The 13,218-nt window shown below is 39.3% G+C and overlaps 1 protein-coding gene across 1 annotated transcript in view; it reads left to right on the forward strand.

Moving 5' to 3' along the window:
• Positions 1-13,218, forward strand: part of rbm27 (RNA binding motif protein 27) — an 87,923-nt gene that overhangs the window by 54,650 nt on the left and 20,055 nt on the right. The window contains 4 exon segments of the mRNA XM_034178058.1: positions 6,348-6,473; positions 6,656-6,730; positions 7,601-7,777; positions 9,124-9,228. Coding sequence (XP_034033949.1) covers positions 6,348-6,473; positions 6,656-6,730; positions 7,601-7,777; positions 9,124-9,228 — 483 coding nt within the window.

A 13,218-nucleotide genomic window follows, 5' to 3' on the forward strand; every position in this document is an offset into this window, starting at 1 on the left:
ACAAGACCTTTCTAATTTTAGAGATATTGCGTAAATGCAAAAAAGCAGTCCTACATATTTGTTTAATATGCGCATTGAATGACATATCCTGATCAAAAATGACTCCAAGATTTCTCACAGTATTACTAGAGGTCAGGGTAATGCCATCCAGAGTAAGGATCTGGTTAGACACCATGTTTCTAAGATTTGTGGGGCCAAGTACAATAACTTCAGTTTTATCTGAGTTTAAAAGCAGGAAATTAGAGGTCATCCATGTCTTTATGTCTGTAAGACAATCCTGCAGTTTAGCTAATTGGTGTGTGTCCTCTGGCTTCATGGATAGATGAAGCTGGGTATCATCTGCGTAACAATGAAAATTTAAGCAATGCCATCTAATAATACTGCCTAACTGAAGCATGTATAAAGTGAATAAAATTGGTCCTAGCACAGAATCTTGTGGAACAAGTTGTAGTCTTACACACCTCTCTGCAGCTTCTCTCCCCCTGCCATCCCCTCATTACCCCATCCCCGTAGAGACGGTGCCTGCTCCCAGACTACCAATAACCAGCAAAAATCTATTTAAGCATAAAAATTCAAAAAGAAAAAATAATATAGCACCTTCAACTGCACCACAGACTAAAACAGTTAAATGTGGTCTATTAAACATTAGGTCTCTCTCTTCTAAGTCCCTGTTGGTAAATGATATAATAATTGATCAACATATTGATTTATTCTGCCTAACAGAAACCTGGTTACAGCAGGATGAATATGTTAGTTTAAATGAGTCAACACCCCCGAGTCACACTAACTGTCAGAATGCTCGTAGCACGGGCCGGGGCGGTGGATTAGCAGCAATCTTCCATTCCAGCTTATTAATTAATCAAAAACCCAGACAGAGCTTTAATTCATTTGAAAGCTTGTCTCTTAGTCTTGTCCATCCAAATTGGAAGTCCCAAAAACCAGTTTTATTTGTTATTATCTATCGTCCACCTGGTCGTTACTGTGAGTTTCTCTGTGAATTTTCAGACCTTTTGTCTGACTTAGTGCTTAGCTCAGATAAGATAATTATAGTGGGCGATTTTAACATCCACACAGATGCTGAGAATGACAGCCTCAACACTGCATTTAATCTATTATTAGACTCTATTGGCTTTGCTCAAAAAGTAAATGAGTCCACCCACCACTTTAATCATATCTTAGATCTTGTTCTGACTTATGGTATGGAAATAGAAGACTTAACAGTATTCCCTGAAAACTCCCTTCTGTCTGATCATTTTTTAATAACATTTACATTTACTCTGATGGACTACCCAGCAGTAGGGAATAAGTTTCATTACACTAGAAGTCTTTCAGAAAGCGCTGTAACTAGGTTTAAGGATATGATTCCTTCTTTATGTTCTCTAATGCCATATAACAACACAGTGCAGAGTAGCTACCTAAACTCTGTAAGGGAGATAGAGTATCTCGTCAATAGTTTTACATCCTCATTGAAGACAACTTTGGATGCTGTAGCTCCTCTGAAAAAGAGAGCTTTAAATCAGAAGTGTCTGACTCCATGGTATAACTCTCAAACTCGTAGCTTAAAGCAGATAACCCGTAAGTTGGAGAGGAAATGGCGTCTCACTAATTTAGAAGATCTTCACTTAGCCTGGAAAAAGAGTCTGTTGCTCTATAAAAAAGCCCTCCGTAAAGCTAGGACATCTTTCTACTCATCACTAATTGAAGAAAATAAGAACAACCCCAGGTTTCTTTTCAGCACTGTAGCCAGGCTGACAAAGAGTCAGAGCTCTATTGAGCTGAGTATTCCATTATCTTTAACTAGTAATGAGTTCATGACTTTCTTTGCTAACAAAATTTTAACTATTAGAGAAAAAATTACTCATAACCATCCCAAAGACGTATCGTTATCTTTGGCTGCTTTCAGTGATGCCGGTATTTGGTTAGACTCTTTCTCTCCGATTGTTCTGTCTGAGTTATTTTCATTAGTTACTTCATCCAAACCATCAACATGTTTATTAGACCCCATTCCTACCAGGCTGCTCAAGGAAGCCCTACCATTATTTAATGCTTCGATCTTAAATATGATCAATCTATCTTGTTAGTTGGCTATGTACCACAGGCTTTTAAGGTGGCAGTAATTAAACCATTACTTAAAAAGCCATCACTTGACCCAGCTATCTTAGCTAATTATAGGCCAATCTCCAACCTTCCTTTTCTCTCAAAAATTCTTGAAAGGGTAGTTGTAAAACAGCTAACTGATCATCTGCAGAGGAATGGTCTATTTGAAGAGTTTCAGTCAGGTTTTAGAATTCATCATAGTACAGAAACAGCATTAGTGAAGGTTACAAATGATCTTCTTATGGCCTCGGACAGTGGACTCATCTCTGTGCTTGTTCTGTTAGACCTCAGTGCTGCTTTTGATACTGTTGACCATAAAATTTTATTACAGAGATTAGAGCATGCCATAGGTATTAAAGGCACTGCGCTGCGGTGGTTTGAATCATATTTGTCTAATAGATTACAATTTGTTCATGTAAATGGGGAATCTTCTTCACAGACTAAAGTTAATTATGGAGTTCCACAAGGTTCTGTGCTAGGACCAATTTTATTCACTTTATATATGCTTCCCTTAGGCAGTATTATTAGACGGTATTGCTTAAATTTTCATTGTTACGCAGATGATACCCAGCTTTATCTATCCATGAAGCCAGAGGACACACACCAATTAGCTAAACTGCAGGATTGTCTTACAGACATAAAGACATGGATGACCTCTAATTTCCTGCTTTTAAACTCAGATAAAACTGAAGTTATTGTACTTGGCCCCACAAATCTTAGAAACATGGTGTCTAACCAGATCCTTACTCTGGATGGCATTACCCTGACCTCTAGTAATACTGTGAGAAATCTTGGAGTCATTTTTGATCAGGATATGTCATTCAAAGCGCATATTAAACAAATATGTAGGACTGCTTTTTTGCATTTACGCAATATCTCTAAAATCAGAAAGGTCTTGTCTCAGAGTGATGCTGAAAAACTAATTCATGCATTTATTTCCTCTAGGCTGGACTATTGTAATTCATTATTATCAGGTTGTCCTAAAAGTTCCCTAAAAAGCCTTCAGTTAATTCAAAATGCTGCAGCTAGAGTGCTGACGGGGACTAGAAGGAGAGAGCATATCTCACCCATATTGGCCTCTCTTCATTGGCTTCCTGTTAATTCTAGAATAGAATTTAAAATTCTTCTTCTTACTTATAAGGTTTTGAATAATCAGGTCCCATCTTATCTTAGGGACCTCGTAGTACCATATCACCCCAATAGAGCGCTTCGCTCTCAGACTGCAGGCTTACTTGTAGTTCCTAGGGTTTGTAAGAGTAGAATGGGAGGCAGAGCCTTCAGCTTTCAGGCTCCTCTCCTGTGGAACCAGCTCCCAATTCAGATCAGGGAGACAGACACCCTCTCTACTTTTAAGATTAGGCTTAAAACTTTCCTTTTTGCTAAAGCTTATAGTTAGGGCTGGATCAGGTGACCCTGAACCATCCCTTAGTTATGCTGCTATAGACGTAGACTGCTGGGGGGTTCCCATGATGCACTGTTTCTTTCTCTTTTTGCTCTGTATGCACCACTCTGCATTTAATCATTAGTGATCGATCTCTGCTCCCCTCCACAGCATGTCTTTTTCCTGGTTCTCTCCCTCAGCCCCAACCAGTCCCAGCAGAAGACTGCCCCTCCCTGAGCCTGGTTCTGCTGGAGGTTTCTTCCTGTTAAAAGGGAGTTTTTCCTTCCCACTGTAGCCAAGTGCTTGCTCACAGGGGGTCGTTTTGACCGTTGGGGTTTTACATCATTATTGTATGGCCTTGCCTTACAATATAAAGCGCCTTGGGGCAACTGTTTGTTGTGATTTGGCGCTATATAAAAAAAAAATTGATTGATTGATTGAACTCCGTAATTAACCTTAGTCTGTGAAGAAGATTCCCCATTTACATGAACAAATTGTAATCTGTTAGATAAATATGATTCAAACCACCGCAGTGCAGTGCCTTTAATACCTATGGCATGCTCTAATCTCTGTAATAAAATTTTATGGTCAACAGTATCAAAAGCAGCACTGAGGTCTAACAGAACAAGCACAGAGATGAGTCCACTGTCTGAGGCCATAAGATCATTTGTAACCTTCACTAATGCTGTTTCTGTACTATGATGAATTCTAAAACCTGACTGAAACTCTTCAAATAGACCATTCCTCTGCAGATGATCAGTTAGCTGTTTTACAACTACCCTTTCAAGAATTTTTGAGAGAAAAGGAAGGTTAGAGATTGGCCTATAATTAGCTAAGATAGCTGGGTCAAGTGATGGGTTTTTAAGTAATGGTTTAATTACTGCCACCTTAAAAGCCTGTGGTACATAGCCAACTAATAAAGATAGATTGATCATATTTAAGATCGAAGCATTAAATAATGGTAGGGCTTCCTTGAGCAGCCTGGTAGGAATGGGGTCTAATAGACATGTTGATGGTTTGGATCAAGTAACTAATGAAAATAACTCAGACAGAACAGTCGGAGAGAAAGAGTCTAACCAAATACCGGCATCACTGAAAGCAGCCAAAGATAACGATACGTCTTTGGGATGGTTATGAGTAATTTTTTCTCTAATAGTTAAAATGTTATTAGCAAAGAAAGTCATGAAGTCATTACTAGTTAAAGTTAAAGGAATATTCGGCTCAATAGAGCTCTGACTCTTTGTCAGCCTGGCTACAGTGCTGAAAAGAAACCTGGGGTTGTTCTTATTTTCTTCAATTAGTGATGAGTAGTAAGATGTCCTAGCTTTACGGATGGCTTTTTTATAGAGCAACAGACTCTTTTTCCAGGCTAAGTGAAGATCTTCTAAATTAGTGAGACACCATTTCCTCTCCAACTCACGGGTTATCTGCTTTAAGCTGCGAGTTTGTGAGTTATACCACAGAGTCAGGCACTTCTGATTTAAAGCTCTCTTTTTCAGAGGAGCTACAGCATCCAAAGTTGTCTTCAATGAGGATGTAAAACTATTGATGAGATACTCTATCTCACTTACAGAGTTTAGGTAGCTACTCTGCACTGTGTTGGTATATGGCATTAGAGAACATAAAGAAGGAATCATATCCTTGAACCTAGTTACAGCGCTTTCTGAAAGACTTCTAGTGTAATGAAACTTATTCCCCACTGCTGGGTAGTCCATCAGAGTAAATGTAAATGTTATTAAGAAATGATCAGACAGAAGGGAGTTTTCAGGGAATACTGTTAAGTCTTCAATTTCCATACAATAAGTCAGAACAAGATCTAACATATGATTAAAGTGGTGGGTGGACTCATTTACATTTTGAGCAAAGCCAATTGAGTCTAATAATAGATTAAATGCAGTGTTGAGGCTGTCATTCTCAGCATCTATGTGGATGTTAAAATTGCCCACTATAATTATCTTATCTGAGCTAAGCACTAAGTCAGACAAAAGGTCTGAAAATTCACAGAGAAACTCACAGTAACGACCAGGTGGACGATAGATAATAACAAATAAAACTGGTTTTTGGGACTTCCAATTTGGATGGACAAGACTAAGAGTCAAGCCTTCAAATGAATTAAAGCTCTGTCTGGGTTTTTGATTAATTAATAAGCTGGAATGGAAGATTGCTGCTAATCCTCCGCCTCGGCCTGTGCTACGAGCATTCTGGCAGTTAGTGTGACTCGGGGGTGTTGACTCATTTAAACTAACATATTCATCCTGCTGTAACCAGGTTTCTGTAAGGCAGAATAAATCAATATGTTGATCAGTTATTATATCATTTACTAACAGGGACTTAGAAGAGAGAGACCTAATGTTTAATAGACCACATTTAACTGTTTTAGTCTGTGGTGCAGTTGAAGGTGCTATATTATTTTTTCTTTTTGAATTTTTATGCTTAAATAGATTTTTGCTGGTTATTGGTGGTCTGGGAGCAGGCACCGTCTCTACGGGGATGGGGTAATGAGGGGATGGCAGGGGGAGAGAAGCTGCAGAGAGGTGTGTAAGATGAACGTGTATGAAACGCATATGAATTTAATGTGTTAGAGACCTCAGAACCACGCAACCCCGGGACAGCAGCAGTTCCTGAGACCATAGTGGTTTGTAGTGGATTAATACGTGTGGTACCATGATCACACTGGTTCCGAGATCGTAGTCGTTCCAACATAGTAGCGGTTCTGACAATGACTCTGATATCCTATTGATTCCACTGTTACCAAGGTTGTTTGGTTCCGAAGTCTCCAGTTACCTTATTTTAATAGAATTTTGTCTTCATCCATCATTGTCCACGAGCCACTCTAATGACTTAAAGGTGATGGATTCTTGTCTTTCAGGTGACGCCCACACTCACAAACACCCAAAAGAGCATCTTCACTTCCGCTCAACTCAAGTCATCCTCCAAGAGCCTTGGAAAAACAGGAAAAGTTCTAGAAGCACAGGCGGTCCTCAAGAAGAAGCAGGCATGCTGCTTATATTTCTTAATAGACATTGTCTCGCAAAAAAGTGTAGCACAATTCAGCTCAATTATATTCACTAACAAAAATTAAGGAAGGAATGAACTAACCTACTTAAAGGTGCCACAAAAAATAATTGAAAATATATCAGTGATGTATGATGTTTCATTGAATTTTTTTCCCCCTAGGAGGCATTAAAACTGCAACATGATATGAGAAAGAAGAAGCAAGAGATGTTGAAGACGCAGATAGAGTGTCAGAAGGTAAGAAATGCACTGTTTATGTCAGTAGACAACAGAGAATTTAACCCAAAGGGCATTGTATTTTTGTGGCGTGACAGTAATGGTCATCCATTATAACCACCAACTGATAGAAAGCGATTTGAAGTCATTTTTATTTCCTCCTTCAAAGCGCTGTGATATCGTATGGTAGGAATGTTGAATAGTGAAGAGGGGAGTCTTAGCCACTTACTACATTAGGTTTGCTTTACATATGTCACATCTCCTTTTTGGTCTGTCCTACACACGTTTGTTGCAGTGCATCTGGGCAATCTTACGACAGACTAAATGCATCACAGGCAGTTTGTGTGTGCAGAGTGAGACACATTTTTTTATTTATTTTAAGAATGCGGCTGGGATTATAAGCAGAAAAACTGCTGTATGAAGGTCAGTCAAAGAAACAGCTTGTTGGCCACCAGTTTGAGCCTGTATTCTGTTGTGCCCCAGCTATTGATTTCAGATTGTATTTATTCTTATTGCTATTATTTTATATATATTTGGCTCAGAGAAGTTATTTTCAGCAAGGTAATCCACAGACAGCTGTGAAACCACTTTTTCAAGAATTGTAGAGCTAAAGGATAGTCAATATTGGTGTGTAATTTTTCAGTGAACCTAGATCTAAGTTAGGTTTGCTGAGAATAGGTATGACCACTGTAAATTTAAAACTTACAGGAACAGAACCCAATGTTGATAATGGATTAATAATTTACATCATAGTGGGCCCAGGTGAAGCCCACATGATAGTTGGTATTGGGTCAAAAAGACAATTTGTGCTTTTAGCAGAGTTTGAGTTGCAACAGCATACCCAGCGAAACGGCATCAAATGAGATCCTGTGTTTTCTGATCCTTTTCCAGGTGTTGATAAATCGTCTGGAAAAGAACCGAGTGATGAAACCTGAGGAAAGGGCTAACATCATGAAGACCCTGAAGGAGTTGACAGAGAAGATTGCCAAGCAACAAAATGAAATGAACCTTGCAAACAACACCACGAGCACTAAACCCAACAGCAACCAGCCAAAAACCAAGACAGATGTAAGTTTACAAAGTCAGGTGTAGATTTTGGAACTCTGTACATAAAAAGCAATATACGAGTGCATGACTACATCATGGTCTGCACCTATTAAAAATGGTGCAGTCCCAGTTCCTTCACTTGCCTTATTATATTTCAACACCAGGGGGCACAAAACAACTGGAACATATTGAAACATTTGTTTCAGAATGGTTCCTTTTGTGGCTGGCTCTGGAACAGTTTTTTGAAACACTATTGTTGTAAAGGTTTTAAAACCAGAATGACTAATTTGCAATACAGATGAAAAGTTTTAGTTAGATCCATAGTTATGCTTTCAATCAATCAATCAATCAATTTTTTTTTAATATAGCGCCAAATCACAAACAGTTGCCCCAAGGCGCTTTATATTGTAAGGCAAGGCCATACAATAATTATGTAAAACCCCAACGGTCAAAACGACCCCCTGTGAGCAAGCACTTGGCTACAGTGGGAAGGAAAAACTCCCTTTTAACAGGAAGAAACCTCCAGCAGAACCAGGCTCAGGGAGGGGCAGTCTTCTGCTGGGACTGGTTGGGGCTGAGGGAGAGAACTAGGAAAAAGACATGCTGTGGAGGGGAGCAGAGATCGATCACTAATGATTAAATGCAGAGTGGTGCATACAGAGCAAAAAGAGAAAGAAACAGTGCATCATGGGAACCCCCCAGCAGTCTACATCTATAGCAGCATAACTAAGGGATGGTTCAGGGTCACCTGATCCAGCCCTAACTATAGCTTTAGCAAAAAGGAAAGTTTTAAGCCTAATCTTAAAAGTAGAGAGGGTGTCTGTCTCCCTGATCTGAATTGGGAGCTGGTTCCACAGGAGAGGAGCCTGAAAGCTGAAGGCTCTGCCTCCCATTCTACTCTTAAAAACCCTAGGAACTACAAGTAAGCCCGCAGTCTGAGAGCGAAGCGCTCTATTGGGGTGATATGGTACTACGAGGTCCCTAAGATAAGATGGGACCTGATTATTCAAAACCTTATAAGTAAGAAGAAGAATTTTAAATTCTATTCTAGAATTAACAGGAAGCCAATGAAGAGAGGCCAATATGGGTGAGATATGCTCTCTCCTTCTAGTCCCCGTTAGTACTCTAGCTGCAGCATTTTGAATTAACTGAAGGCTTTTTAGGGAACTTTTAGGACAACCTGATAATAATGAATTACAATAGTCCAGCCTAGAGGAAATAAATGCATGAATTAGTTTTTCAGTTTTTCTTTCTATCCATTCTTTAATTCTAGTTTGACTTTTGGTTTCTATTGTAGATTTTTGTTCATTTGTTTTTTATTATCATCATTAATGCCAACCCTTACATTTTACATGTGATGTGAAAAGGCCCAGAAAGAACTGCTGGATGCAGAGCTGGACTTTCACAAGAAAATGAACTCTGGGGAGGACACAACAGACCTCAAGAAAAAACTGGGACAGCTACAGGTGGAGGTAATAAACATCAGCAGAGTACCTAAATGCTTGACCTGAACAGATGGCCTGCGCCACAAATAAAAGACAGGTGCACACACAAATAAATACATAAAAAAACAGTGACCGGATCATGTGATTATAATCTGGAGAGACACTACTTAAAATATTAAATCTGTAATCTGTGATGGTATGATTGTTGAACCATTCACAGAATGTGTTATTACAAAAGGCAGCAGCCAAAAAGAATGTCATTTGGACTTTTTATCGGACCTAATGTAAGGGTAGAATGACATAAAATGCTTCTAAACATTTTCAAGCATGATTTAAACTGCTATAAACCATAGAGGTTAACTTTGGGTCATTTATGACACAGAGGTCAGAGAGGGAAATATAACCAGAGTAACCTCCTATTCAGTTCTCCTATAAGGCAGGATCAATCACCCAAGTGCCCTTGAGCAAGATCAGTAGTCTGTTGCTCCTAGTATACATTTGGGCCTGCATGGCAACATCCTGACATCAGGGTGTGAATGGAGAATGGGACTCCTTGGTGCTTCAGTTGCAGATGGAAAAACATTATAGGAATGTTTACCATTTAAGAGCAGAACTACACCAAGGACTGATTGGTTCAAAGTGTTTTTTTAAGGCAAGAAAAAGTATAAAAAAAAAATTTCCTGTCTCTTTAATGTCAATGTGGAAATTATTTTATGCAAAATTACTGAAGTTAATTAAAAACATAAAACACGTGCCCCTGCACACCCCGTAAAGGGATCTGTTAATTGTATAATGGCAAATATTTACACTAGTAAGACTAAGGAATAATCCAGGTATTATCAGAAAAAGTGAATAGAGCAAGTTGTTCTAAACCTTTAAACTCTGAGTTAACCATCTGTGGCTCTGGTTGGAGAGATGTCTGAGTGCTTCAAATTCCAGCTTCATGGTAATTACCCGCACAAGTTTTACAAACAAATTCCGCATGTACAGTCAGTGTTGTAGTAAAGGCTTTGACCTCAAGACCGGGCCAACGCTTGGAACCTCAAGGTCAAGGCCAAGGTCGTAAATAATTGTCCAAGTCCTGTGTAGGCCCTGAGGCTCATGTAAAGGCCCATAAATGATACAAGGAAAAAAGAGACTGTGAAGGTGGAGATTACAATATTGATGATAATAGTAACTTCATTTTAGTGCTGTCCGGTTATAAATAATTAGTGTAATTAATTGCAAGGTTTGTGATTAACTAATCTCATTTAATCACATTGAATGGCGTGTAGCTTTTTGAAAAAATCATCTCTCAATTCCCAAAAATGGACAGGCTCACAGAAATGCAAAAACATTTGAAAAAAAAAATCTTAAAAACCAAATTACAGAAATATTTTAATGTATAAAATAAACTGCAGCTATGAACTTTGCAAAAGTGGAGCATCATGAACATACTGAGCATGATTTATTGTTGCACTACAAGCTTCACTAAAAGACCCGAATTTAGGTGAAGTTGAGGCCGCGGCCCGCTCCAATTACTAATAACATGAATAAGAGTAAAAAGCGTCAAATAAAAACTACCAGTATGCTAGTCATATGAAAGGGAAAATAAGTGCGTCTTAAGTCTGGACTTCAAAAGTCTCCACAGAATCTGACTGTTTTATTGACGCAAGGGACCATTCACAGAACGGGCACGATAAGAGACTCGGCTCTGTGACCCGCAGACGTCTTATTCCCCCTCGGGACACACAGTAGTCCTGCACCCTGAGACGTAAAGCCCGGGCCGGTACGTAAGTTTATTAGGTCAGCTAGGTAGGGAGGTTGCCAGGCCATGAATATTTTATAGGTTAGTAGCAGAACCTTTAAAATCTGATCTCACTGGACAGGAAGCCAGTGCAGAGATGCCAAAATGGGTGTAATGTGGTCGAACTTTCTGCTTCATGTCAAAAGTCTGGCTGCAGCATTTGAACCAATTGGAGAGCCCTAATGCTAGACTGCGGTAAACCAGAAAATAGAACATTGCAGTAGTCCAATCTCTGTAGAAGAGATGAACGCATGGATCAGGGTCTCAGCATCCAGCCATAGACAGGATGGGACGAATCTTCGCTATATTCGCAGGTGGAAGAAAGCAGTCCTAGTAATATTTCTAATATGGAGGCCAAAGGACAACGAAGGATCAAAAATTACCCCAAGGTTCCTCACTTTGTCAGTGTGATGTATGACACACGAGCCTAGGCTGAGTGTTAATTGGTCAAATTGATGCCGATGTCTCACTGGACCAGAACCATCATTTCAGTCTTTTCAGAGTTTAAAAGTAGGGAAGTTTCTAGATATCCAACTTCTCACTGCTGCAAGGTAATCTTCTAAGGATTTTATGTGAACGAGATTACCAGCAGTTATCGGCATATATAACTGAGTATCATCTGTATAGCAGTGAAAGGTAATCCCAAAACACCACAATATGTGTCCAAGGGGTGCTGTATAAAGGGAGAAAAGCAGGGGGCCTAAGACAAACCCCTGAGAAACCCCAAATTTCATGTCACTAAGGTTAGCGGTCGTGTTACTGTACAAAACACAGTGAGAACTGGACAAGTATGACTTCGGCCAAGCAAGGGCACTCCCAGTAATCCCAAAATGATTCTCCAGCCTATCAAGTAGAATATGATGATCCACTGTATCAAATGCAGCACTGAGATCTAACAGCAGCAGAACCGCAGTGGTGTCCGAATCCATTGTAAGCAGAAGATCATTCACCACTTTAGTGAGAGCCGTCTCTGTGGAATGATATTTTCTAAAAGCAGACTGCAGTGGCTTAAAGAGATTATTCTCAGTAAGATAGTCTACAAGCTGTCGTGACACCACTTTTTCCAGAATTTTAGAGCAAAATGATAGATTTGATATCAGCTGATAGTTTTTCAATACACTAGGGTCAGGATTAGGTTTCTTAAGTAATGGTTTCATCACTGCAGTTTTGAAACGTTTAGGAACAGATCCAGAAGTTAAAGAAAGATTAATAATTCCAGCACAATCGGCCCAAGAGTGGGCCACAGGTCCTTAAACAGTTTGTTGGTATAGGATCAAATAAACAGGTTGTGCTTTTTTGTTGATGTTACGAGTTCTTCAGCATGTCTAGAGAGATACTATCAAATTCTGTAAATCTAGGTAATACCTCAGTAGTGGCGCCCACCTCAATAGCAGGGTGTAGTGGCTGGGTTAAGGCATGCTGGGATATGTTCAACCTAATGTCATCTATTTTCTTCTCAAAGTAATCTAGGAAATCTTGTGCTGTAAAAGGAGAGCGTGCTACAGGTGGTTGTCCATGAATAAGTGTTGCTACTGTGTCGAACAAGAACTTTAAGTTATGCTTGTTTTTGTTGATCAAATCAGAGTAGTAGGTCCGCTTTGTAGCCAATAATGCATGCTTATAGTCTAAGATAGCATCACGCCATGCAAGGTGGAATACTTCTAATTTTGAACAACGCCATTTCCGTTCTAGACCTCTTGCTTTATGCTTGAGGCCACGCAGGTAATCATTGAACCAAGGTGACTGTGATTTGGGGGAGCGTGGTTTCAACACAGGTGGTGCAATCATGTCAAGTGTCGTTTTGAGCACCGAGTTTAAACTATCCACAATTCTGTCTACTGACTGGGTATTTGTCAAAAGTGAAGGCAGTCTAGGGGGTGGGGTATTTCTGTTACATATGTCACATAGGTGTTAAACAAGATGTGACATTAATTTTGCTTAAATCAGGATCACAGCTGTAAAAAACAGAATTGTGGTATGTCGGAGATGTTGAAACTTTAAATATTTAACACTTAAAAAGGTAAAAACCAGATTAAAATCTTATTTGGCACAATATGGGCCCTTTTAATATTGGATCAAAGACCATTTCATTTTTAAATCTGCCCACTGAACATTAAAATCTGGATGAAAAACTTCATCAAAATCAAGCTTTTTTAAAACGGTCTTAAAAATGGTTAGTTCTGCGTGGCTGCCAATTAATGATCATTAATGCCTAATCAGTGTTTTGTGCA

The sequence above is a fragment of the Thalassophryne amazonica genome, chromosome 9 (assembly GCF_902500255.1).
Source record: "Thalassophryne amazonica chromosome 9, fThaAma1.1, whole genome shotgun sequence".
Lineage (NCBI taxonomy): Eukaryota > Metazoa > Chordata > Actinopteri > Batrachoidiformes > Batrachoididae > Thalassophryne > Thalassophryne amazonica.